Source organism: Pseudopodoces humilis, chromosome 1 (assembly GCF_049639895.1).
Source record: "Pseudopodoces humilis isolate 2021_Gansu_Grassland_sample_001 chromosome 1, ASM4963989v1, whole genome shotgun sequence".
NCBI classification, from domain to species: Eukaryota; Metazoa; Chordata; class Aves; order Passeriformes; family Paridae; genus Pseudopodoces; species Pseudopodoces humilis.
In genome coordinates, this window is record NC_142200.1 from 7,549,779 (window position 1) to 7,575,740 (window position 25,962).

Genomic DNA, 25,962 nt, shown 5'->3' on the forward strand with positions numbered 1-25,962 from the left:
CGGTATTTCTGTATTTTAATTTAGAGACAGAACATACAAGTTCACAGCACACCACTAGGTCACATGGTGGCCCTTCACTTTTCCTGAGTGTCACTTTTGAGAGATCACTTGGTCCCTCTCCTGGCTCTCCTTATTTTATTGCCATTTGGGCTTTTTACTGAGAATCTTGTCCTTGCTGGTTCATAGCTGAGACTAAGGAATTGCATGGCTGCAGAAGCCAGGCTGGATTGATCTAGGATGGAGATCAGGGAGGGTGTAGCTGCCTTGATGAGCAGTGTGAGTGGTGTTTTCCCACTGCTGAGGACAAGGATTATGTACTGGGAAAAGAGGCTCCCTGGGTGTCTCATTTTTATCAAGGTGTATAGAAATGGAAGCAGACTGGGCAGAACTAGGGAAAGCTATTAAATTGTTCTAGTCTCTGTTCAGGTCCTTGAAGGAAATAACCCTTCTCTACTTTATTGCATGTTGCACTTTATTAGCACCTGTCTATATATAAAGTGGAAATTCAGTGTTGTGCCAATTGCTTTAAAAATACAGCACAAATTCAAGATTTTTCCTTGGAAACCAAGTGAGACAACTGTCTAGGGTGTTTTTTCATCTTTCAATGATACTTAAGTCTATAGCAAAGATGTAGTTTACACTAACCCTGCATCTTCTCCCTCATTTTTTTTCTAATGAAATCTACTGCCTGAAGTCTTGATAAATGTAAGTTAAGATTGTCACCATGCAGCTTCTTACAGCGCTGTGTGCAGCATGGGAGAGGCTTTCTGTTTGGCTCCAGGTTGATCACTTGGTCTAAATAAATTGAATCTCAGATTAAGTCTGCCAACAGGAATACTACAGTATTTTGATTAAGAATCCAGAAGTGACCCATATTTCATTTCTATTCTTGGAATAAATTGCTTGGTTTGTAAACCATGTGTATATATAGATTTTTTTTAACTTGCAAGATCAAATTCTCTTAGCCTTTTTGCTTTTTTTTTTCTCTCTGCGTTTTGGATTAACTGTCACTAATCCAGAGCAGTGGTTCTTGTCATTTAGCCCTGTTCTGCCAGCTCTTACTTTTTTTAATGATATATCTTTGTTAGGAGTTTAATCTTTAGTTGTTCTAGTTCAGGAAAAAAGTGGAAGAACAGTCTCAAGGCATTTTGTTAAGAATTGTGACTGCAAAGGAGACCTAGCTTTGGTCCTTAAAGCCACAAATACCCTCCCTGTGTGTTTAAGTTCTTTTGTGGTTGATTTGTGGAAAAGGAGGTTTAAAACTGCTATGAGTGATTTGATTGCTTAGTTGGTTAGAGAAGTTCATGTGTGGCCCTAGAGGACCCAGGTCATTCAGGACTGAGGCTGAAGCTGAAGCGTGCTCTTGGTGAGCAGCCTTTCCCATGAACTACTTGGGAAGAGGATGGAGCTGGCCAGGGAAGGAAGTTATTGGTGCTTGGCAGGATGGAGCTTCTTATTTAATGCCTGTATATGGATGTGGGTGATCACCACATCCACTGCTAGTTCCTCCAACCTTCTGGAAACAAGTTAAGCAGTGTTCAGTTAATAAATTTGTTCCTTCCACTAGTGAAAAGAACTGTCTGTGAAGTGTGTTTCTTCCAAGAGTAAGTACCTAGTTACTCAGATTTGGAAAAAATAGATTCTTACTTCACATGCAGTTCTAGACAGACTGGAGTTAAACATAGATTTCCATTTTTAAAGTAAACCACTGTATAGTGATATATTGCCCTTCTGAAAGCACATGTTGCAAGACATGTGTGTGGTTATTCTCTGGAGGAGAATCTTTGTGAAGTTACCAGAGGATGGCCAAGACAAGAGATGAAAGAACTGACAGGTCTGAGCTGCCTTTAGTCAGCAATTTGTCTGTTACTATGTCTGTCTGTGGCACCCACCTGAAAATTGAAGGTCTCCTGTGTCTCAAGGAGTGTTCCTGGCCCAAGCCTGTTTTAGGATAATTGATGATAAATGGGTGCAGGGCAGTGTGCCCTGGGTGGCTTTGTTGTCTTCGTGCCAAGCACATTTTAATTGCATTCCCAGTTTGTATGTGCGTGTTCTGTAGTTTTGGAGCCGATGGAGCCCTGGCTCCTCATCGCTGTGCACGTTCATCCTCCCAGCTCTGTGTTTCAGTGCATCAGCACTCTGCTTTCTCAGGAACTCAGTGCAACTTGGAGCTGTGTGGCAGCTGTAGGGGGCACAGAGGAATTTGTCCCTTGCAATTGATGGCTCATGGCCATCTGTATCCATAGGCACGAAAGATCCTTTCCTGCTGAACTTCCTCCTGCCTGTTGAGGAAGAAGGGAAGAGCTGCCCTGCCAGGGGAGATGAATCAGCTGGTGCACGAGGCAGGAGGGGTGGGATTCCCACTGGCACCGGTGGATGTGGTTTGGCTGGGACACTGCTGTGTCCTGTGTGGATTTCCTCATCCCTGGGGCTGCTGAAGGAAAGGGATGGGGGTGGCTGTGGTTTTGTACTCGGCAGAGCAGGGTGCCCCAGTGCTAATCGGACTAGGAAGAATCCCTGGGCAGAGCTATTGCAAGTACCTGCGTCAGTTCCTGCAGCAAAGTTTTTGTTCTTGGCTTCCAACTTAGCAGGGTCACGTACATTTACATCTGAAGTCATCATCCTTATTAATGTACCTGACTCTCAACCTGAACCGGGGAACCTTTTTCTTAATATTGCTAATTTAGAATAGAAATGTTAACAAAAACAAAAACAAAAAAAAAACCAAAAAAAAACAAAACAGAAAAAAATAACTGGAAATATGGGAATTGGGGTCTTTGAAAAAAACAAGCCTAAGATGAATTGAAGTTCTATTCTAGAGTAAACAAAGCTAGGGAGAAAATGCTAAAGAACTTCAGAGCAAAAGGGATTTGAAACTCAACAATGAAATAGCACATTAAATGCTCAAATATTTGTAACCTCCAAGAAATTGAAAAAGAAAAGAGAAAAAATAGCTTACACCACTATTACTATAATAAAGTTCTTAAGTAATATGAATTTAAACTTTACTATCTCCTGGAAATTTAAAAGCTATTTAAATCTTCTTTAAAAGTTTCTGAAGCTTTTCCCTCACTTCTAAGGCAAGAGAAGGGAGGTGTATTTAATGGTCATAATATTATGAATTAAAATAAAAGCATGAGATTGTAATTGAGGATTAAGTATATTTGAAAGCTTTAATATGATCTCAATGGAATGCAGTATTTTACTTAAAATATAAAACATGACGTATTTAGCAAAATGTGCAGTGTGCATGTGCAGTTTTCCTTTTTAGACATCTGAGATACTTTGGTTGTGTATTCCCTACTTCAGAAAACAAGTTGTCCATGAACATGTTTCTCAATCCATATCTTACCCAGGGTAGAGAGGGGAAGGAATAAATGAGCCCTCCTGTGTGATAACAGATTGTCTTCCCCTTCTAATCTCATGAGAAAAATAAAAAGGTCACTTGAAGCAAAAATAAAATCTATTTTAGAGTCTACCAGCTCCTCCAAACTGAGACAGCATCCCTTAAATTGCACGTATTGAAAGTACTTTTGTGTGTGTTCAGTGCACTAAGATAAGACAGCACCTCTGTTAAAGTGAGAGATGTGAACAGATGGTGTGTTTGTCTTTATCCTTCTATCGGATTAGTGTACCTTGGATTTTTTTTCCAAGATAGTGTTTTAATACAAATCAGTTGGTGAAGAGCCTCTTACTATAATGTTGATGTTGATTGGGATGTGCTGCCATCTGTTTTCAGTGCTCTGTATTTTGAAAACATCCATCCCTACATCACGTAGACAAATCTCTTGATCTTTAATAGGATCAATTGGGATGTGAAGTTGTTGATGTCACCAAACAAACTGGTTTGAATTGATTGTTTTTTTTAGAACCTTGTGTGCATTTCCCATTAAGAATTTGTGTTATGGGAAAATAGCACACCCTTATTGAATTAGGGGAGTGTCACTGTGACGATAATGAGGAATTGAGACAATTGTTAAACTGACTGTGTTATGCCAGTTATTGGGAGCATGGTCACCTGTTGTCTCTGAACTATTTTTAGTTGACACTGAGTTTGAACTAGACTCAGGTTTCCAGTTCTGGAAGAGTTATCTGTGGAGGTCAGTGGGATGTGCAGGTTCAAGGGTTTGGCTTTATCTACCATGAACAGACTTTTTCTTTCACGCATGGAGGACAATCATGAATCTTGAAGGTGCTCCCTGCAATAAGAACAGGTTCTGGATTTTCACTGTTATTACTGGAAAGCTCTAGCAGTAAAAATCTGATTATATGAAATGCCTTTTAGTCTCTGAGGAGAAAATAATTTCAATATTCACACTCAGCAGGAGGTGCGTTACACAATACTGCTTACACTCTTTACAGTGCTGAGGTTGCCAAATTATTTTTTTTTAATTAGCTAAATGTAAAAGTAGAATGTTGAAAGTATTAATTGCCATCATTATTAATTTCATCTATTATTAATTGCTATGTACTGGCACTGCAAATCTCTTTAGGAGTGTTGTATAATGACAGTACCCAATATATATTAATGATATAGAATGTTATTGGAGCAATCTGATTTAGTGGGTGGCATCCCTGCCCACAGCAGGGGGTTGGAATTAGATGATCTTTAACATCCCTTCCCAAGCTTTTCTATGGTTATATTTTAATAGTATATGTTAATGACATACCAAATGTATAAGGTACAATACCTTTTTTTATCCTCCAAAAGCTGAACTTAGTGAGATTACTGTGGTCATGTAGGAATCCTTTAAACTAAATGTTGCTTATCTACTTTGGAAATACTAGATATCAAACATTTAAAAGGCCTTGGGTTTTTTGTTCAGAATCAATGTGACTTATACTAATTTTTCAGTCATTTGCATTTACTGGGAACTGTAATTCTGGCTTTTAGGAGAGAACTCAATTCTGATTTAATTTAGCATAAGCTTGGGATGTTTTAGCATTTCCCCATACAAAACATGAAAATGAAGCTAAACTTCTCAAAATCTGGTGGAAACAGCAACAGGAAAGAGTGTGCTAAATCTGAGGTTTGAAATCTGGCACTTTGTACATTGTGTGGCAAGGACTTAGTTCATCTTTGATGTCTGACCTCTGTTGACTACGTTCTTCCCCTGGTCAAACCTGGCTCAAATCCTATTTAAGAGTGACATCCTTGTGAATTAGTCTGTTTTGGTTTCCCCAGCTGGGCATCATGGGAGTCATAAGCCTATATAGGAGAGCAGCTTGCCTATATAACCCAGTTTCCTGCTGGGACAAACTAAAAACCTGCCACCCGTCCTCTGTTTGACTTGCTGGATTTGTCACCCTGTTTTGCCTAAGGATGGTCCTAGATGTGGAAGATACAGCTTACCTGATAAGTAATGCAGTGAGTATGCAGAGGAATGAATCTCTAAGGAGATACAGAAGTTGAAAGTTAGAGTTTTGATGGAGTACAGTTCAGAGAGCAGTGATGCTTAACTTGTCCTGTGTACACGGGGGGGATAGATCTTGATTCAGTGCCTCAGTTGTAACTTAAAATTGATGTAGTTGTGTAATTAAAAGGAAAATAGGTGAAATGCATAGAATGGAGTTGCCTGGAATCCTTATTTGCGACACAATGTGCAGTGTGTATCAAATTGAGGAGCTGAGATTTAGACTGAGTTATTACCTCAGATATTGGAAGGTATTTAAAAACCTTTTTAAAAGTTTTTTTCAGAGGCTGTACACCTCTGATTTCTACAGCATAATTTTGATGGATTTGAATTTAACTTGGACTTTGCCTCTGAGTATTACTGCAAGGAACAAGTCAAGCAAGCCCTGCAGCAGCAGGCAGCGCACTGCACTGATTGTCATGGGTCATATCTGTGTCCTGTGCAGTAAATAAAGGATTCTGCTGAGATTCAAAGACTGGCTACTGCCTTTATAATTCTTTGATTGTTACATGAGTGTAACTGTTCTGTAAATAAGTGTCAGAAATAACTGTTGGCTTGTGATTCCCTTTAATACATGTTGGCAAAAGACCAAATTGTTTATACCCATCTGAAGTTCAAGTGGAGAAGAAATGAAAAAACAGTTTAATCTTTTGTGTTGCACCTAACTTAGAGATCCAAAAGATGGCTGTCTGCATGCTTCCCCCATCCCCTTTGCTCTCAGAAGCAGTCTTAGAGCTGCAGAACTTAATGTCCAGCATAAACAGAGCAGACAACTGGGGATACAAGCATCATAAAGTCACCCTAGGACATTGCTACTCAGGTTGGTTTGGCAATGAAGGTGCCCTTGGCTTTAAGATCAGTAAGCATTATAAACTCCTGGTATGCCAAATAATAGCAGTTTACTTCTTAATGTTGTTTTTCTGATAAGCACCAGAATAATGTTGTGGTTATTTTGGTCTATTAGCAAACTTTGGACAGTTGAGTTTATGCTCAGATCTGTACATCACAAGACATAAAGCAAACACATGTGGCTGCTCATTTTATTGGAGAGGATTACTGCAGTCACAAGGCTTCACAGTGTAATAAATCCTTATGGCAAATAAGCATATGCAAGCTATTTAATGCTGCTTTTTTGGGGGGAATAGTGGTTATTTCTCCGCTAGAGTTCTTTCCCTAGAAATCAGGAATATTTTATCATGGTGACTTCTAATTTTGCAAATGTTGAGTCATAGTTTAAAGCTCCTGTTATTCTAGGTGTCCTTACAACAAAACTGCTTTCTTTGTTTTCTTATCCTGCCTTTTAATGTGGTTAAAAACTGTTTAACTATTCCCTCAGCATCAGGTTAGAGCTAGCAGCTTGAGTGCTTCTGTAATTGTCTGTGGAGCAGAGGAGGTGACAGTCAGATGTAACAGAGCTCTCACCACCTGGGACAACAGAGGGTGTTGGGATGGGAGTGCAGAGCAGACCCTGGGATGGGGCAGGACCTGTGCTCGTGGTCCATCAGGGTCTGCTGCAGCAGCTGTGGGGCACTTGGACAATCCCTAACAGATCCTCTCTGTTCTCTCCCAGGAGCAAGATGTGGAGACTGTGCATGGCTCAGTGCGCGTCACCATGTGTGGCACCCCCAGGGGGAACCGTCCAGCCATCCTCACCTACCACGACATCGGCCTCAACCGTAAGTGGGCTCTCCATGTGCCAGCACGGGTTCTGGGACAGCACTGGTGTCATCAGAGGTGTGAAAACAGCAGTGGTTAGGGAGCCCTTCCCAGGTCCTTGCTTGTTTGTGTGTGTTGGAAGCTGTTAGGTGGTACCTAACTCTTCCCTTATAGCGAGTGCAATTCTCAGTGTTTTTTATCCTTGCTCAGTAAATAATTGGAATACTTCAATTAAAGGGGCAAAAGATCCCTGGTAGTTCACAGGGACTGTTTTTGAATGCTGTAAAAAAATCTCAAGGAGAGGCTGATGGTGCATTGCCAACAGGACTGAAAAAGAGCTCTGCTGGGGCTTTGGGTCCTGTCTGATAAGCAGCCTTGTGCTGTTTGGGTTTATATGAATTACATGTCAAGTCAGTATGAAATGAGTGTTGGCTTCGTGTCCTTAGCCAGAATTAGGAAAACAGACTTTCAAGTGCTTTTTATCATATCTGTCATATAATGAATGAATATCCAGACCTGATCAAGTTTGTTCTTTTGTCAGTCCTATTTGTTGCACACAGTTCATGGTTTCTTAATCAGTTATCAATATTTAAAAACACCTGCTGACCTTTATGGGCTGGCTATTGCAAGGGGGTGAATATTACTATTAAGAAAAAAAAATGCTTTCTTTCCTGTGTTTCATGGAAGTGTCTTTAATCTTGCTTTTCAGTGAATCAGGGCAGAGAAAATTTGGAATGTAACTTTAATTTAAACCTTGTTTTTTCCAGAGTTACAAAGTTGTTCTGCACTTGCATATTCTTCTAAAGTTGATTTGAGCTAACAGTATTTTGTATTCTGACAAGATTTTGCATGTATGTTTTGTGAGGACATTCAGAAACACACAGAGAGGATCGAACCACTTTCTAGGCATCTCAAAGATGGTACTTTCCACACCAGAAGGAAAATATGCTAATTCTCTCCCTGTATTAATATTGCTTAAAAATCAGAAATCGGATCACCTCAAGCCTTGGGGCCTACAGCACTGAGTATCCCTAAAAGATGCTTTTGTCTTCAGCTGCCTGTAGCAGTTCACATGTGTAGCAGATCACATAATGTTTAACTAGTAATATTTGAGCAAAAGCAGAAGTCACATTCTTAGCCCTGAATATTTTTTTCCTCCATTTGTTTTGACACAATTAAAAAAGAAGGATGTGGGAAAGGAAATGGATAGTTTAATCTAAGAAAAAACCTGGTATGAATACCGTTGGCTAAATTTTGTTAGTTTTTAAAATTTGCATAAAGAATAATTTTTTGAGGAATTAGGTGTACCAAATACTCCCAGTAGGTACAAAAATAAGATGGAAAACTGTCGGTGACCTGATTGATTCAACTTTACATTAACCTGCAGGATAGATTAATAGACTATTTTTGTAGCTGCAAACTTAGTGTTTCCTTCAGCATAATTATTTCCTTTCTTTTCCTTCCCAAGACAAAACTTGCTTCAATCCTCTCTTCAACTTTGAGGATATGCAGGAAATCACCCAGCACTTTGCAGTCTGCCATGTGGATGCACCTGGTCAGCAGGATGGAGCTCCATCTTTCCAGGCTGGGTGAGTTGCCAGGGGAACAGCCCATGCTCTCATGGTTACCCTCTTCTTGGAGAAGAGTCTTGATCTGCAGTTTCATTAAAAAGTACTTGCACCAAGCACAGTAGTTGGCTTTTGAACTTAAATCCTGACACTATTTCTAAAGTACTGGCATTTCAGGAGCTCTGTTTTGTTGTGCCAGTTCACAGTAGACTTTGGGGCTGCAGTTTTATGCTCTACCTCTAACAGCTACTCTGTTTGGAAAGCAGTTCCTTGATGGTTATCTACATCTTGTCAATTTAAATATTGAGTTAGCCTGTTTTGTAATGACATCCTGTATATAAATACTAAATGATTACTGTAAACAAGACAGGCCTTAACCTCTACATAACATCCCTTGCAAATCTGTGGTCTTATGAAATGGCAGCATGGTAGCTGTTAGATTGATAACCTACCTGGAAAATCCAGGTTGTTGGGCAGCACCAAAGTGATGAACCCCCACAGAAGGTTGCTGTGTACTCCTGACTGTGCCATGTGTGATGCTGTAACTCTTGGAAACCTCATGTGCCATGAGCACTGTCATTGCCATAATGCTTTTCCTGTTTAGGTCAAGTGACACAGGTTTACCTTGAGATGCCCCTTGGACAAGGATCAGCTTGGCTGAGGCAGGGAGCAGCCAACATGCCAAGGGGGGAGGATCCAAGGCAAGGACCAGTTGGTATTAAGGAGCTTATAAGCACCCTTACTCCATGAGCCAGTCTATTTCCCTGCTTAATTTTTAAGCTGGTCTGATGCTGTTGTTAGCTGCAATGGCCCAGTTGTCTGTCAGAGCAGCCTACAAATCTATTTCGGTCACCCTGTCTTTGCATTTGTTTAAATCATGAGCTTTTAAGTGCCTTAGCCCTCATGTCCTGAACAAGTGTTAATGCTTGAGTTGTCAGCTGCAGAGGGCAACTCTCATGATCTGTGGCTAGTAAAGACTTGAGAAAATGATGCCTGAAGTTTTGGCCATGTAAAAAGCTGTATTATATCTGTCTGCCCTTCAACTGAGAGACCAGCATGCCCAAATTAAGTCATAGAATCATGGTTGGGTTTAGAAGGGAAATTTGCAGGTTACCAGTGAGCAGGGACAACTTGATGAGATTGTTCAGAGCCCTGTCCAATCTGATCTTGAATGCTTGCAGGGATGGGGTATCCACCACCTCTCTGGGCAACCTGTTTCAGGGTTTACCACCCTCATTGTAAAAAAAAGCAACTTCTTCCTTAGATCTAATTCAAATCTACTCTCCTTTAGTTTAAAACCATTACCTCTCTTCCTATTGCAACTGGCCCTGCTGATAAGTTTGTCTGCCTCTTTCTTATACATCTCCTCTAAGTACTGCAAGGCTTCAATAAAGTCTCCCAGACCAAAGCTGCTGCAGTGACATCAGCTTTTGTCATGTTAATTTTAATTTCCCAACAAGAAAATCTAAGAAAATAAATTGTTCGCAATCCTTGATGGTTTTTGTTTGGTTATATTTTGGAGGCTAAACTACAGAATAATTTGGTGTAATTCTGATGGGAAACAGAGATTTAAATACATCCTAGGCAGATGTTTTCTAGCGCTACTCTGAATAGTTTTTTTTTCCCACATGCTACCCAGTTGAGATTTTGCTCAGAATCTCCTTCTCTAAGTTTTATTTCTGCTTTTAAGAAGACCAGGAGCATTAAGAAACATCTGTTTTTATTGAGCCTTCTTCATCAGCTTCATAGCCTTTCTTATGCCTTCATTTTCTCCATCAATATGAAGGGAAAGCTGTTCTCATTTATCCTGTAGTAATGTTTGTGTCCCTAAAAACACAGATGTAAGTTTTTTTTCCCCAATATCTAGAACTCATTTCTGTAGTCTCTGATTATGCAATACTGGGAAACACTTTTGTGGTGAACTAGAAATACAAACAGTGAATGTGGTTGGACACTAATCTCTCTTGTTCAAACTTTTTCATAAGTTCTAAGTGTTAACTTTCCTTGGGAAAGATCCATTGTGGTCTGTTTTGTTCTTGGATATCTATTGTCCTGTAACATATAGAATATATATAGATTATGCTCATGTTTCTGTAAAATTACTTGTGATTGCTCCCGATTTAAATTCAGTTCATACACTTGATGAGCTCATGATGACCACATTTGGTATTAGATCACTGTGTCTCTAAATATGCCAGTGTACACTGCTGGACATGGTGTAGTAACTCCTCAAAAACATGCATGTTTTAGGTATGTGTATCCCTCCATGGATCAGCTGGCTGAAATGATTCCTGGAATCCTGAAACAGTTTGGGTGAGTGCAGAGTTGTTTACTTATTTTTCTCATTCTCTCTATGTGGCTCGCTGAAAGAGCAGGCATCTGCTTTGGCTTGGCTGTCTGGCATTTTATTTGCTAGAAGTACACTTGTGGTTGTTTTGGATTCCTCTGTTATAGATTAATTGCTTTTGCCTTGGTTTCTGAAAGAGCTTATTTTTGGCCCTTTTTGAAATGTCTGTTTATTTTTAAACAGGAAGCAACTTAGGAGAAATTCCATGTGCCTAATTTAGGGGCTTCCTCCAGTATTCTTTGTGCATCGCCCTCGCAGGGGCAGGGCACAGACAATCTGTTCTTCCCACTGTAGCAACCCACGTTTTCCTGTGTGGTTTAGCAGGGGAAAAAAACCACAAAAATCACAGTCCCATCTGAAGATACAGTTTTGCTTCTGTGGCTTGAGTGTTCTAGGGGGTCAGTCTGACCTCCCTGAGCCTCTTCTACTACTGAGTGTAGGTGTCAAATTACCAGTGTTGAAAGACCTAGTGGTGCTGATCCTGGCTTGTCTACCTGCGCCACATTTGGGGATTTGTCCTCCCTTAAAGCTCAGCTTTAGCAGGAGCTGTAGCTGAGAAAGGTTCCTTTTCCGTGGAGAGGGCAGGCAGACACCTCCAAGGGCTTTTTAGAACAAGCAGAGAAGACTTGGCATTTGGGGTTAGGCAGCTTTGGAAGACACAGGCTGGGCCATCTCCCCAGTTTAGACATTGCAATTATAACCAGCTCTTACAGTACTCTGGACCAGCTTACTTCACTACCTCCTTAGGGGATGTGTGTTTTTTGAACTGCCCAGTGTCAGGCACAGGATTGTCAATTCTGCTGCACTGCACAAAAAAATGTGACCAATAACATCAGTACCTGAAAATCAATTAAAGTGGAGTGTATTTAAAGTCTTGATTTCATATTGCTAATGAGAATCAAAACTATCCTCAGGTCTTTTCCTAAAAGTATTGAATAACCTGTTTCTCTCAGTGGTTTTGTCTAGCCTCCCCTTGCATGTATTTTCAACGACCTTGGAGGTGATGCTTTAAACCTGATTTCAGTTAATGCAAATATTTGGTTTGTCTCTGCCCTGTTTGGTTATGGAGTTTAAACTTCATCACCCCAGTGACTGGATAGCAGGAGATGTTTCCCTGCCAGCCTCCTGTTGGAGAGGAACCAGTGCCCCAGTTGGATAGCTGTGATGGGGAGGGGGGAGCTTTAGGCTGCAGGTTTCAGGTTTGTGTCTTATAATTTTTTCTGGCAGAGACTAATCACTTCCTCCCGGGATCAGAGCAATACTGTGGTTGCTCAGTACATTTACTTAAAGATAAGTCAGGGTAGCTGCTGCGCTGCAGTGCACAAGGACCAGGGTCCTGCAGATATTACTGGGGCCACTGACATTGCTGAGAGTTCTCAGCTTGCCCAAGCTGAGCCCACCCTTCTGTAGACACACACTGGCATGTGAAAGAGGAAGGCTACTGTAATTTATTTTCAGCACCCTTCCTCATCTGTCTCTTCTGTTTTATTGCTCTGCAGGCTGAAGACCATCATAGGAATGGGAACTGGAGCTGGTGCCTACATTTTAACCAGATTTGCTGTAAGTTTTGTGGAGGTTCCCTGAAGCCTCAAACCTGATTACCCTTACATGTTGTTCCCATAATGTGCATGGAGAATTCCTATTCTGCCATGCCCAGTTAAGTATACAAGCCAGGCTTTTAAGTGAAATACCACAATCTGCAGGATAGCTAATCCAGAAGACCTAGATTTTCCATTTTAAGGCCTGGGCTCTACCCAGTTAATTTGCAGAAGGTTTTTATAATGGGAGTTCTCTATTTAAACTGAGGGTGGAGAAGAAGTTAAATCCTAATGTTCTCCAGCTGCTTAGTTGAATTGCTCTTATGATTTTTTTTCCCATATATATGCTGCTTTCCTGAAAGATAAGACTATACCTTCCACTTTCTTCCCCATGGCATAATTTGCTAATTTAATTTTTTTGCTGACTGTTGAATTGGAAAGGATACCTGATAAATCTTGATCTTCTCTTTTGCAGTTAAACCATGCAGAGATGGTGGAGGGATTAGTTCTCATTAATGTAAACCCTTGTGCTGAAGGTTGGATGGACTGGGCAGCAACTAAGGTAAACATCTTTAAATTAGAAAAATAAATCTTACTGCAAGCCTGTGGGACATGAGGAGCTCAGCAGTCTTGTATGTCAAGGCATGGCTGCAGATACTGAACATCCTGGGCTAATCCTTTGGGGTTTATTCTTCCTTTTTCAAAAATACTTCATGCAGGGCTAGGGATAAAAATAAGTACTTTGAGAAAACAGATACATGTGGCACAATGGAGCTACTGGGATAATTAAGAGCTCATGGCAGTTTACCGGGACATGGTGGTTTTGGAAACATCTTTCAAGAAAACTTCAAGTGTAGTGTAGCATTCAGTACTTTCTTTGGCTTTGTTTACCAACACAGTCCAAAATATGAAGCAGAGCACAGAAAAATGTCCAGAATCCTCCATGTTTCAATCACCTGTGAGTCTTAGGTGCCAAAATGGCCCAGAAATGAGCATTGGCTACAGATTATTCATACAACCAGAAAATGTTGACATAAAAGAAACTGCTAGGAGAAACTTGCGAAGCTAGGATGTCACATTCTTTCAAGGCTTTGCTACTAAATATTTTCCTATATCAAACTTAACAAAATAAACTGATAGACAAACTTACTTAAATGAAATATAACTTTTCTATGCTGAAATTAATCTCATGACCCATTTGGATTCTCACCCAATGCCTCAGTGCATTAAATTCTTCTATATCTGTGCCTCTGCCTTTCACCTCTCAAGGTGAGTATTGCTCACCTCAAGAGCACAGCAGGTGTTCTTATGTCCTTTCAAAGCAGGAGCATTTACTGTGGGTTGTGAGCTTCTGGTAGCAGTTCCATTGTATTGCCAGGGTGGGTTGTTGGGGTTGTTGAGTGGGCACTGGGGTTAAATGACACCCACCTGGTGCTCCTATAGGGAAGGATTCCCTACACACTTGTGCCCCTAGCAGTGTGTTCCCTGTGTAACTGCATTAGTGGAGACATCTGATGGGAATGATTCAAACCCCTAATGGTGTTCTAATTGGATTGAGGGGGGAAAAATATTTAGGATATTGTACGTGTAGAGAGAGCAGAGAAACATCCATTGGTTTATTTATTGGGTAATTGGAATGTGTCATTTGTTCAGGGGCTGTGTTAATAGCAGATGCTTAAGTAATCTTGCTGTTCAGATTTCAGGTTGGACAAATGCTTTGCCAGACATGGTCATTTCACATCTATTTGGAAAGGTAACCTTCAAAAGATTCTTCTGATGTATTCAGTCATCTGTATTTACCTCCTGGGGCTGGGAGGAGTGCAGAAGCTTTCAGTTAAACAACAAAAGATGAAGTTAAACTGAGATGGGATTCATACTTGTGTCCCCAGCATTTTGGGCAGTATTCTGCCATGGGGTTTTCTGTGTCCTGAGTACTCAGGTGCATCTCAGTTGTGACAACTCTGTTAGGGGCAGCTCCCTGTCTAGACAGCCAACACTTAAGCATAAGAGTTGTATATGCTCATGTTCTGAGCTGGCAAACCCCACAGATTTCTTTAATATAATATACTTGTAACTCTGTGGCAGCTGGTTATTAGTATTAATGGTGCTCTCCAGTGCAAGCCTAATGCAAAGTGCTGGAGTGTTTTCTGCAGCTACTTTGCTGTGCTTGAAATTGTTAGTAAATGCAATGGAAAACTCCATTCCAGCAGAACAAGGAACTAATCTATAAAGACTTTAGAAACAACTGTTTGAAAATGTTACTGATTGAAGTCCTCAAAGCTTAGTTATTTACTATTGTGAAATTGAGTTCCACATTGTGCTTGTAAGCTTTCAACATCTGCTTTACCCTGGAAACATTTATTAGGCCTCTTACCCTGAATTTTTTTTTTTGTTTGTTTGAAAACCTCACACTTGTCTGATTGTAACCATCTGTACTGCAACATGTTTTGAAATTGTGAGATTTTAAAATTACAATGTACTTGAGTTTTAAAGTGAAAATTGTGGTACTTCAAGCAGAAGCTACTATTAATTCTGCGTGACTTCACTGGATGCTGAAAGCTGTCCCTTCCCTCAAGGTGCACTCCTGCTGTGCAAATAGGAGTCTGATACACAACTACTGTGCCATGTCTTCAGATCCTTTCAGAAAATAGCCCCTGTTCTGAACAATTCTGTCTCCACTTTAGGAAGAGATTCACAGCAACCATGACCTGATCCATACTTACCGTCAGCATATCATTAATGATATGAATCAAACCAACCTTCATCTCTTTGTCAACTCTTACAACAGGTAAATACATTTACCTGATTTCTAACTGGAAACTTCTAAGAGGCTGTCCAGCTCTTTAGAGAGAGTATTTCTTGTGTGGTGGGATTACATGTGTTCCCCCAGTATGAAGTTCTGCTTAATAGTGCCTTTAGGGATCTCAGGTTCTTTGCTTATTGGAGAAGAAGCTTGTGCATTTGTGGGGTGAAAGGTTGTACACTGGGACTGAACTATGACATTGGTCCTTCAGTCTAAGTGTGGTTCTACATCAGTTATGGAGGCCACAACATATGTCAGATTAAATTAACATGTGAATGTCTCTAAACTAGAAGAATACAGAAGTATCTATAAAATTCCAGTGTATCAAAAAGCCTTTGTCCTGTCTTTTTTTTTTTTTTTTTTTTTTTGTAGTCGGCGAGACCTAGAGATAGAGCGCCCGGTTCCTGGAGTGAATGTTGTCACCCTTCAGTAAGTGTTCAGTAAGATGCACATCTGTGCATCTGAAAATTTGGGCCTGAAACATTTGAAAAGTTTGTGTATTTATGCAGAAATGAATTAAAATAATTTATTCTAGTTATTATGTTTATATTCATTATTTAATTATTAAATAATAATTTAAAATATTTCTGCATAAAATTTTATGCAGAAATATGTTATAGTTAATGGAAACTATAGTTGTGAAGGCACTTGAGCTGTACTTATACAACAAAAAAAAACAACCTAGCCTAAAACCATTTAGAAAACGAAACAATAAAAACTTTCAGAAAGATAGAGCAGGTATGAGGATGGCTGGCTGTCAGATCATCTGCCTTTTGCTTATGCTGCAACTTGTGCAACATAAATTGTTAAGTCCTTCCTAGCTCAGTTGCTGATGAGTGTACACAGGAGACTCTGTTCCTCTGACAATCTCTTTGGAATTGGGTGGACAGATCCAAAAGCTGGAGCTCAGGGTCCTGGGGGCTGGTAGGCATGAGACTTTGATGCTGATGCCCGTATTCAATTTCTTATAAAGCAAGGAAGGAATAAGAGCACTGGCAAGGGTTGATTTGCTGCCAGCTGGGGAAAAGAGCGGGCACTCAAGCACAGAATCTGAGCATGTCAGTAGATCTGCAGCTAATGCAGGACTTGATGTATCTTTAAGGTGTCTGGAGCACAAACCAAATCATTTCCACACACTTAACTGTCTCACCCTTCCAGAGCCACAGAATGCAGCTGGGGCGAGTCTGGGCTGGATGGCAGAGATAACACCACCCATGTGTGCTTCTTTGCAGGTGTCCTGTCCTCCTGGTGGTCGGTGACAGCTCCCCAGCAGTGGATGCCGTGGTGGGTACCTCGAGCCACCTTTGCCACCCTGCTGAGGATGGGTGGGCGAGCCAAGGGGCTGCAAGAGGCCAGCAGAGCCCCTGCCACACAGCAGTCCTGCTGGCTCTCAGTCCAGCCCAGTGGTTCTCCTCTTCCAGACCACAGGGGAGCTGCCATTAATTCCATGCTGTTTGTCCCCTCTGCCTGTGCACTATTATTTAATAGCTACCACGTTAGGAACAATCACCACAGCAGTTCCAGTGAACCGCAAATATTTTCCTTTAGAGAGGAATCTGCTGCTGGTATTTTAACTTGCTGTGTGGTGCTGGAGCTGTGCCCTGGGTCACTCTGGAGGTGAAGAGCTTCTTTTTGACCATTATAAGTCTTCGCAGATGATGGGATGACTTCAGATGTTGTGCCTTAATGGGCATGCCCAGTCTGCTGGCCGGTGGCCACATGGCTGCTCACCACTTGGGACACTACCAGATGACCCCAAATCACAAGATAAACAACACTTGTTGCCACTGAAGTCCCAGAAACAGATGGAAAAAAAAAAAAATTCCAGTTCCCGACTATGGATTTGTACATGGAAAAAATGCAGTTAAAAAAGTGAGCTGACTTACTTGGATTTAAAGATGTGTATATGTATACAGAGTCTTCACACAGAATCATAAGACAGTTTGTATTTAAGCCAGAAAACTAGGTTTTGGATCTGTTTTTGTACAAGAGCTCATACGTAAAGTTTTGTGTGCAATGCCTTATGCTGCTATTCTTTTCTATAGGTTGAATGCAACTCAAAGCTGGACCCAACAAGGACTACACTTCTGAAGGTAATAACAAAAACTGTTTTTTAAAATAAATACTCTTCTCACCTAGAACCAGTTGGATTAGCTAAAAGAACAGAAGTTCTTTTAGAACAGTAGAGTGATGTGTTGCAATACTAATAATACAGTGAGAATCCAGTTCTGATTTAGAAAGACAATTCCTTCAGGATGAGAGTATTTTAGTGGGATAAACAAGACTAGGGGCTTCTTTTCAGAATTAACAGCAGGGAATTTCTCAGCTCTTCCATTTTAGAATAGTAGGGATGAGAGTCAAAATGTTCAGTTTTTCACATACCCATAATGAATTTGACTAGAGCTGGCAAAGCTGATCTTGAGATATTTTGAAGGGTTTGAAAAGCTGTGAGCAGAGTAGGAGTGCAAACCAGTTCACTCTGTTCCTGTGCTTGCCTCTCAGCAGTACTATCAACAGTTAATTTGTCAACCACAGTTTGGTCAGCCTGCCTTTTATGAGGGTACAGTCCAGGGCATCTTACTGCTGTTTTCCAGAAAAATTGATAAAATGCACTTACAAACAGCAGAACATCATGCAAAAGCTTTGGCTGATATTTGGCATTCAGAGTATGAGTGCAATCTTCAGCTTGTTACTGATGAGGTAATAGCATGCAAGCAGTGAAACAAGTTTGATCACGCTTTGCCAAGAACTTCTGCTGCATCTCTCTTTAGTGAACTAGTCAGTGAAAATTAGAATAAATAAAGATACTTAACTTCTTTTTTTCCTTCTTATGTTAAGGAGTTACACTGCTGCCCTATAATGTGGGTGTGGCAGACACACTAAAAGTTTCTGACACTGTCTCAGACCTTGTGCGAGTGGCCAATCTTTGCTCAGTCCAGGGATATGGCTGATGCCAGATCCTGCAGCAGGCCTGTTTTGCTGCTAACTAATCCTAGATAGGATTTGGGGTTTCCTGTAATTTACAACTCTACTGTTTTCAGTTTGTAGTGTTCCTTGGAACAGGACTGTTTTTATTGGGTTGACTTTGAGGGGTGGAGTGGCAGGAAAAATGAAATGCTCCAAAAATATTTCATACACTGAAGATAGCTTTTCTCATATGGCTTCCCCTGCTTCCCTTGGCAAGTCAGGCTGATGCTTGCCATCAGCAATCTCAGCAAATAGTTTTTCCCTCTCACCTCTGAGCTCTAGGTGTTTGTTTTCTCTACCCTGTTTGTCATCCAGGTCAATACAGAGTCATGTTATTGTAATTCAGAGCTGAACTTGCTACCAGGACTAAAAGGCTGGTTTCTAAGAAACTGGTAACTGCTGCCCAGCAAAAAGTATTTGTAGCTCCAGCTGATGCTTTCCCTGAGCATCAAGATACTTTGTGGTTTTCTGGGGTGTAGTCACAGCTTTCAAAAACATTTAACAGCTTGCTTTGATATGTTCATCCAAGTGTATGTTACTCACACAACAAAAGGAAGTGTATTTTCTGCCAGATAGCTAGAAAGGTCACTTCAATGTATCCTGAGCATAAGTGAATTCCTCTGGCATTATGCTAACTGGCTGTTCTCATCCTGTTTCAGATGGCTGACTGTGGTGGGCTCCCCCAAGTTTCCCAGGTAGGATTTGGCTGGCAGAAAGCCCACTCATCACAGTCTGCAGCATGTCAGACTGCAACAAATGGATGTTTTCCTGTAGGGTACTTGCTGTTCCCAAATGTCAGCCAAAAGGATGGTTATGATTTCATGAATAATGATGTCAGTTGGTCATCTGAGCTTTCTTTTTTTCTTTAAAGGGCATTGAAGCGCAAAATTAAGATTGGGAGGGGATATTATTTTCACTAATAAAGTCTTAACCAAGTAAAGAACTGAGGTGGGAAATGCAGAGGTATTATTTTATCTCTGTTTACTAAGATAATGTGAATTAAGGCTTGAGCCACTGACATTTTAACAACATTCTTACTTGGACTATTTATAGTATACATCAGGAAAGTGGGAGGCAGGAAATAACAATGCTAGGTTATTGCATACACTGGCTTGGCTTGACTGTGGATGAACTGGAGTTTCTAAAACACATTTAGGCATAAGTTCCAAGCTGCTAATAAAGCCAGACTGGTAAAGTTAAAGTTTACCTATGCCTTTGTTGCCTCACTAAAAAAGCTGATTTGTAAATCAGTTTTGGAACGTGATCTAACACTTAAACAGATTTCTAAGCAATATAAAGCAGTGTTTGTGAACTTCAGGGAAAGCTAAATTTGTAATTGCCTGCAGCTGAAGTCCTTGTACAGGCAGTGTGTGCTCCAACAGTGGGAGCTGGGAAAAGGCTTTTTTAAAGGCACACAGTAGTATGTGCATTGTTTCTGATATGGAGAGTCCATTCTTTGCAGTGGTGCACAGAATCACACACAAAACATTTTCATGTGAAATAATTGAGACTCTGAAGCTTATGTGGCCACTGCTAGCAGAGGAGAAAAACAGGGAGTGCCTCATTGCAAGAATGTCAGTTGTGTGCAGTTGTGCTTGTGTATTCCTGGTGAGCTTTCTTGCCCTATAAACATAACTATCAGCTCTGAATAGCTGAATATGTTCTCTACTGATTAGGAATTACTCAATTACTGGTCTTGTATGAGCTGCCTTGTACATTTTGTGAGGCCAGTTGTTTTACTTTGGTTCAGCTGCCTCAGTAACTGCACAAGTCAAGTTTTGAGCTAGTTTTAGACCACTTGTGCTCCCTGGATCTCAAATGCATGTATCCATTTTGTAAAATAATGGGCAGATGTCTAGGGAGGGGAATGGTGGAATATTCTAATAAATTAAGTTTTCATGCAGTCAGTAGAACCCAGAGAATGTTTAGTATGTCCCTGTTAAGACAGGGCATCTGTGGAATCTGTAACATTGTAATATAACCTCCTGAGCATTGCCTGCAATAACTCCGTCTCTCTTTTGCAGCCTGCCAAGCTTGCTGAAGCTTTCAAATACTTTGTTCAGGGAATGGGATACAGTAAGTATTGGTTTTATTGAATAGCTGATCTTGCTACCAAAGTTAACTGGGCATCTAAGCACCCGGAGAGTCTCTGACCCCAGATATGTATATAACCTTTTCCCTTCTGGGTATGTATTTGCAAGGGGAAAAAAAAACCCACATGCTGTATCTGGACAAAGGTTTTTCAGACCAAGTGATGTTGTTAAATAGAAGAGAGCTTTGTTAACAGCTCATGCCCACAAATACCTCTTTTACTTTATCTCAATGTTTTTAAAGTGGCTATTTGTAATAGTGTCCCCTCATGGCATCCAAGGATGTGGCTCATCTACTGCACACAACATTTGAAACCTCATTAGCTCAGAGACTTCTTTGAGTTGTAGCTGTTTGTTTTTCACGTATTTGCTTCTGACAGCTGCTGTGAGGATGCACTATGAGCCTGGCCTGCCAGCAAAGGTTGAATATTGGAAAGTAATGGGAGGGCTGATGAGTCTCTTCAGTTTCCCTCTGGATTTCTGCAGCAACGTGCCCTAAACTTTCTTGAATCCCTCAGCCCTGGCCACTGCAATTCCACTGTAGTAATTTGGTCTCTTTATGTGCCAGGAGCAGGGGAGGCACTTCTGCATGTAAAGGTACCCTGAAAGTATCTATTCAATCATGAGGGCTCCTCCAAGGGTGGTTAAGGCTGAGAGGAAGGTGAGGGCTTCCTTCCGAGTCCTTGTGGCGAGGTATTAATGAAAGACTCTTCTTGCAGTGCCCTCTGCTAGCATGACCAGGCTGATGAGGTCCCGCACTGCTTCTGGCTCCAGTGTGACCTCCTTGGAAGGACAGAGGAGCCGATCCCACACCGGGGAGGGAACGAGGAGCCGATCCCACACCGGGGAGGGAACGAGGAGCCGATCCCACACCGGGGATGGTTCCAGGAACCGCTCCCACACAGACACACGGATCGAGCTGACGCCGAACTCGGCAAGCAATGCTGAACAATCAAGCCCCAAGTCCATGGAAGTGTCCTGTTAGATGGCTGTGGGAGGTTTTAAACTGGTCACAGTGTGAAAAAGTAATGGATGCCCCCTGTGTATCACAAAAACATAACTGGTATTAATCTCTAGCTATTCTGTAGGATGAACTCTGTTCACCAGGGTCTGAGAGGGACCAAAGAATAGAAGCATCTCATTTGCTCTATCATTATTCTTGTATCTCAGACAGCTGCTGCTACTGTGCCCTCCTTCAGTGGATGCCAAATTCTAAAGGATACTTGCCAAAAGCTGATGTGGTTGTAAACACTTCAGAGTCAAACCAGAATTGCTCAATACCCTCCTTTAAAATCAAAGCTGTTACAGGCCCCTTTATCTCTTACTCTCTTGAAGTTAACTGGCACAATTTGAGATGAGTCTCAAAGCGGGGGAGAAAAAAAATCACTTTTAAGGATGACTTTAAGAAAAGGAAATGAAACAAATGTGTTATGGCCTCATGTTGAAGCTGGAGTTGAATTCATTGTATATAGCTTGACTTCAAATGATAGAAAAGTTAACGTATCGTGCATTTATAGGCCTTCTAATTCATTAGTATTCAAGCCTGTTTTCCTATGTACAATAATATACTACTAAAATAGGCAGTTTTAATGTGACTTTGGGATGAACTAAATCTTTAAGGTTTTTCATTTCACTTTTTTGAGATTTAGTTCCAGTCTTCCTTTCCTTCCCCCCTCATAGACCCTAAAACCTGCTTAGCCAAATGAGGACAGGATTTAAATTTGGTAAGCAAGGTAGGATTTCCTGTTTGGGAACTTGGGCCAAAGGGTTTACCAAACTGCAGAAGCTGGTGTAGTTGTAACAAGTAGGGTAGCTCTACATGCCAGCTAAGCAGAAACAGCTTGATATTTCCTTCAGAAAGCTTCTTATCTTTGCAGCTCAAGTTTTTTTGTGTCCAGCACAATTGTGATAAATTTGGAATTCTGTAAGCAAAGACAGATCCAGCTGTTCTTTGTGAGGAGAGATGAATAACTGTGGGATGGGCATGTAATTACATACTGTACATTCAACTGCCACTAATTACTAGATTTGAAACTGATGAGATCTCACTGGTGCTGAAAAGTGTATTCCACGAAGTGGTGGAGCAGCAACACTGTATCTCTGGAATACAGTGTCTAATGACTTTGTAAATGTCATGATCTGCTGGTTCTGCATCTTTGCATAGCCTCCTTGGGTTGCTTTCTTGAAGCTAGTGGCTTGATACTTTTCTGCCACTCAGAATGTCACAGTTGGGTGTTCTTAAGTTTGTCCTTCCATAGCTAGTGGGAGAGGATTTACAGAGCTCCAGTGCATACCTGCTGAATTGCAGTCCTCACACAGACAAAAAGCTCAAATGCTGAGCAGTTAATTAATACTTTGGGATTGCTTGTTCAGAAGAACACCATCTAGGTTACTTTATATTGACTAACTTCAGCTCTTGTGTAGAATATCCATAACATTTTGTGGGAAGAACAGACAATTTCCAGAAAGAATAAAGCTATTGTGTAAAGTCTATCAAGAAAAGTTTCTTAATGAAGTATTTGTATTTATTTCAAAACAAATAAATTTGTAACTTTGCAATGTCTGGTGTCTTCATATTTTACCAGGAGTGCAATAACCTTTTTCAGTCCAAACATATTCTTGTCATCCCTTTGTATCAACAAAGTCTTTTTGATTTTGCTCAGATCTGTCATTTCCTACTTTTGTGCTCAGAGCTTTCCCTCCTCCAGCCTATTATTTCTAAGAAAACACCACACACTTCAGCATAGTTGCTGACTATACTGAAGGATATGGAAATACAGAAAATATTGAGCCATGATAGAGTACTATTTTCTGTTTGAGGTTTTTTTTGTTGCCCTGGATAAAGTACTGCCTAGTGTACAGATCTGGGCTCTGACTTCCTTGCTGGAGTTGGTGCCACACTCATTGCATCATTTCTGATCTTTAAATCCATTGATGAGATGAGTTCCCCATGACTATCTGGAGTTATTCAGGCCTCCTGATGGAAATTGCAGATGCAACTTGGATTTTCTAAAGGTGGTTCTTTTTGGAGCTCTTACAAGACTGTAACTTCAGGAAAGCAAAAGATTAACCTAGTGACTTATTTAATATACTGGAATTTTCAGGGACAAGTGCTTTGATGACTTTGCTGGGACTATTCTGGGCTGCTCATTCCTCCTGTATCTCAAAAAAATCCTGTGCTAGGAAGATGCAAAAGCAAATATTTGTCATGTCTGAGCCAAGGCTCTACTAGATGTGATGATTCAGCAGTCAGGACTGGACTGATACCAGCAAAGGGTTTGACAGCCAGTGCCAGCTCATCTTACAAAAGAAGGGCAAAGTTACATTCTTTGCTGAACTTTTCTGGGAATGGCTAATCATTCCTTCCACAAGGACACTGTGGTGTGCCTTTCAAGCCTAGACAGTTTATTTTGGTTTAATGGGGAGGAATGCATCCAAGCCTTATTACAGCACAAAGGGATCTGTGAGCACTTCTAAGCTGCAAGGAGTTGCTAGGATCACTATAAATGTCATCTTTGCACTGAAAAGTGTTCATTTGGCAAAGAACGCTGTGTTCCTGTGCATAAAAGCTGGAGGGCAGCACAGAGGAGTGGTGTCTTACCTTTTAAAAGGAGTTATGACACCTCCTTCCCTGCAATACTGGTCTCCTGGCATCTTTAGCTTGTGTTGTAACTGAAGAGATGCAAGTGGCTTGCAGATTCATTAGAAATTTTTATGAAAACCCTTCCCAGACCTGCAAAAGCTGATTTTTTGCATTATTGTTGGAGATAAAATTAGCCTGGACATTGTAGAGTTGTAAACCTGGAAAACAGGAGCTGAGGTTTCACTTTTTTTTCCAAGTGTGAATGGCCACCAGGGAGTAAGGAGCTACTCTGGCATAGAGGAAACTCTGGGTAATGGGACATTTCCAGAAAATATCCAGTTTGCCCCTCACAGTGCTTTTGGGGCTATAAAGAAAGAAAACAGGATGGGCTCCCAGAGACCATGAGGCTTTCTGATTGCATTAGTGTATCTCAATGCCAAATACTTGCTGCAGTGGTATTCTTCAAAACCACTAATACAAAGGCTCTCATTGCGGAAATCCAAGTTATTTCTGCCTCTGCCTAGGTCTCAACATCTACTGTATAAAAATCCAGCTAAACTTCATGGTCTCTTTCCCCCTCCCTGTCCTTGCAGAGAGGGAGTGGGAGAGGATGTGTCACTACCCTGTCATGGCAGCAGGACTTTTGTGCTGAAGGATGCTGCCACTTTCCTCTTTAAAAGTCTCTGTTGACTGAACAGCTGGAAACTTTAACCTAGATGTGTTTTCGAGGTTTATGATTAATGTCGTGTGTTGTGAGTGATGGACTGAGCTGGAGTGAAAACTGTTTATAGCAAAGCTGCTTATTTTTTCTCTCCAGTGCTGGAATCCTCTCCCAGTCTGCTTTTGCATCTCTGGCAGAGTATCTGCTGCAATCCTCAATGTGCCTGCAATGGGGTCTGTTGCATCCACCAATATGACACACTGAGCAGGGTTGCTTGCAGCTTGGCTCTCCCTCTTCCCAAGTGCTGTCTGCTTCTTTTTTGTCTTCACACTATTTTGCACTATTTCACATTCACAGGCACAGAAAGCCTCTCCCTGTCTGTCTATATGAACAGTTGTTTTGGATGTGTGGATTTAGCATTTCCACTGAGCCAAATATAGACTTTATGTTGGTAGCTGATTACTGCTATGCTTAATGTTTAAATAACTGACAGAAAGGATGTCAGGGTATTTTAAGAGCTCAACCCTTCCCCCTCAGCCCTTTGTAACAGACAGACACAGCCTCTCACTGTTCTATCTATTGCTTCATTAAGGGCTCCATTCATTTTATAAACAACACAGCTGCTGACCAGTGTTGGGGGGAAAAAAAAAGGAAAAAAATGCTTCTGACTGCAAGTGCCAGACAGTTCAATGTCTGTTCTCTGCAACTCAGCATGAGGATCATTTGCTTACCCAGCACTCCTGGGGGCTGGAGGAGAGTTATGTTGATGTCATTTAAGAGGCAGCCCCACATCCCATACACCTTACATATTTTGGCACTGGTGGGATGTGCATCAAACACTGGATGCAGACATCACTGGGCGTGTCCTGGAGAGCCCAAGGGTTGGGAAGGGGGTAGCAGGCAGTTTTCCTGCACCAGCAGCTGTACCATAGTGAGCTGTGACCAGCAGTAGAGCTGCAGAAAGTATCCTTGGGTGACCTGCCACTCTCTGCAATTGCTTATGGCTGGAGTGGATTATGGTATTCAGGTCAAGGTCAGTGCATGGAGAGGTTTGGGGGAGGGCAGGGTTGTTTGTTGGGAAGCAGTATGGGAGAAGGGCTGGTGCAGAGCCAGGCAAAGCCTACATGAGCCAGGGCTCTCAGGAAAGAGCAGGACATGCCACCAGCCTGGGCTTTTCATCCCCTGGCTCTCTGTGTGTATGTATGAGTCCCCACGAGGCTCAGCCCTACGTGCAGCATGATGGGCAGGGAAGATGGGGCTGCTGAGCTGTGGGTCTGCCCCACCCCTTGGACCTGGCACTGGCACAGGGAATAGCCAATCTGCCTGTAGAGTTTG

At 41.3% G+C, this 25,962-nt stretch overlaps 1 protein-coding gene across 2 annotated transcripts in view; it reads left to right on the plus strand.

The window, feature by feature from the left end:
* The window catches only part of NDRG1 (N-myc downstream regulated 1), a 39,581-nt gene extending 16,639 nt beyond the window's left edge, over positions 1-22,942 (plus strand). Inside the window, exons 1-14 of one of the 2 annotated variants that reach the window (XM_088051856.1) lie at positions 5,250-5,368; positions 6,985-7,090; positions 8,539-8,659; positions 10,889-10,951; positions 12,485-12,545; positions 12,999-13,085; positions 14,220-14,276; positions 15,208-15,311; positions 15,699-15,755; positions 16,559-16,610; positions 17,372-17,419; positions 18,953-18,988; positions 20,318-20,369; positions 21,103-22,942. In XM_088051856.1, coding sequence (XP_087907982.1) covers positions 5,324-5,368; positions 6,985-7,090; positions 8,539-8,659; positions 10,889-10,951; positions 12,485-12,545; positions 12,999-13,085; positions 14,220-14,276; positions 15,208-15,311; positions 15,699-15,755; positions 16,559-16,610; positions 17,372-17,419; positions 18,953-18,988; positions 20,318-20,369; positions 21,103-21,368 — 1,155 coding nt within the window. In that variant the 5' untranslated portion in view covers positions 5,250-5,323 and the 3' untranslated portion in view covers positions 21,369-22,942. Of the gene's footprint in view, positions 1-5,249; positions 5,369-6,984; positions 7,091-8,538; positions 8,660-10,888; positions 10,952-12,484; positions 12,546-12,998; positions 13,086-14,219; positions 14,277-15,207; positions 15,312-15,698; positions 15,756-16,558; positions 16,611-17,371; positions 17,420-18,952; positions 18,989-20,317; positions 20,370-21,102 lie in introns of those variants that run through there. The other variant, XM_005516896.3, reaches the window with a different exon arrangement.
* The last annotated feature ends 3,020 nt before the right edge of the window (positions 22,943-25,962 follow it).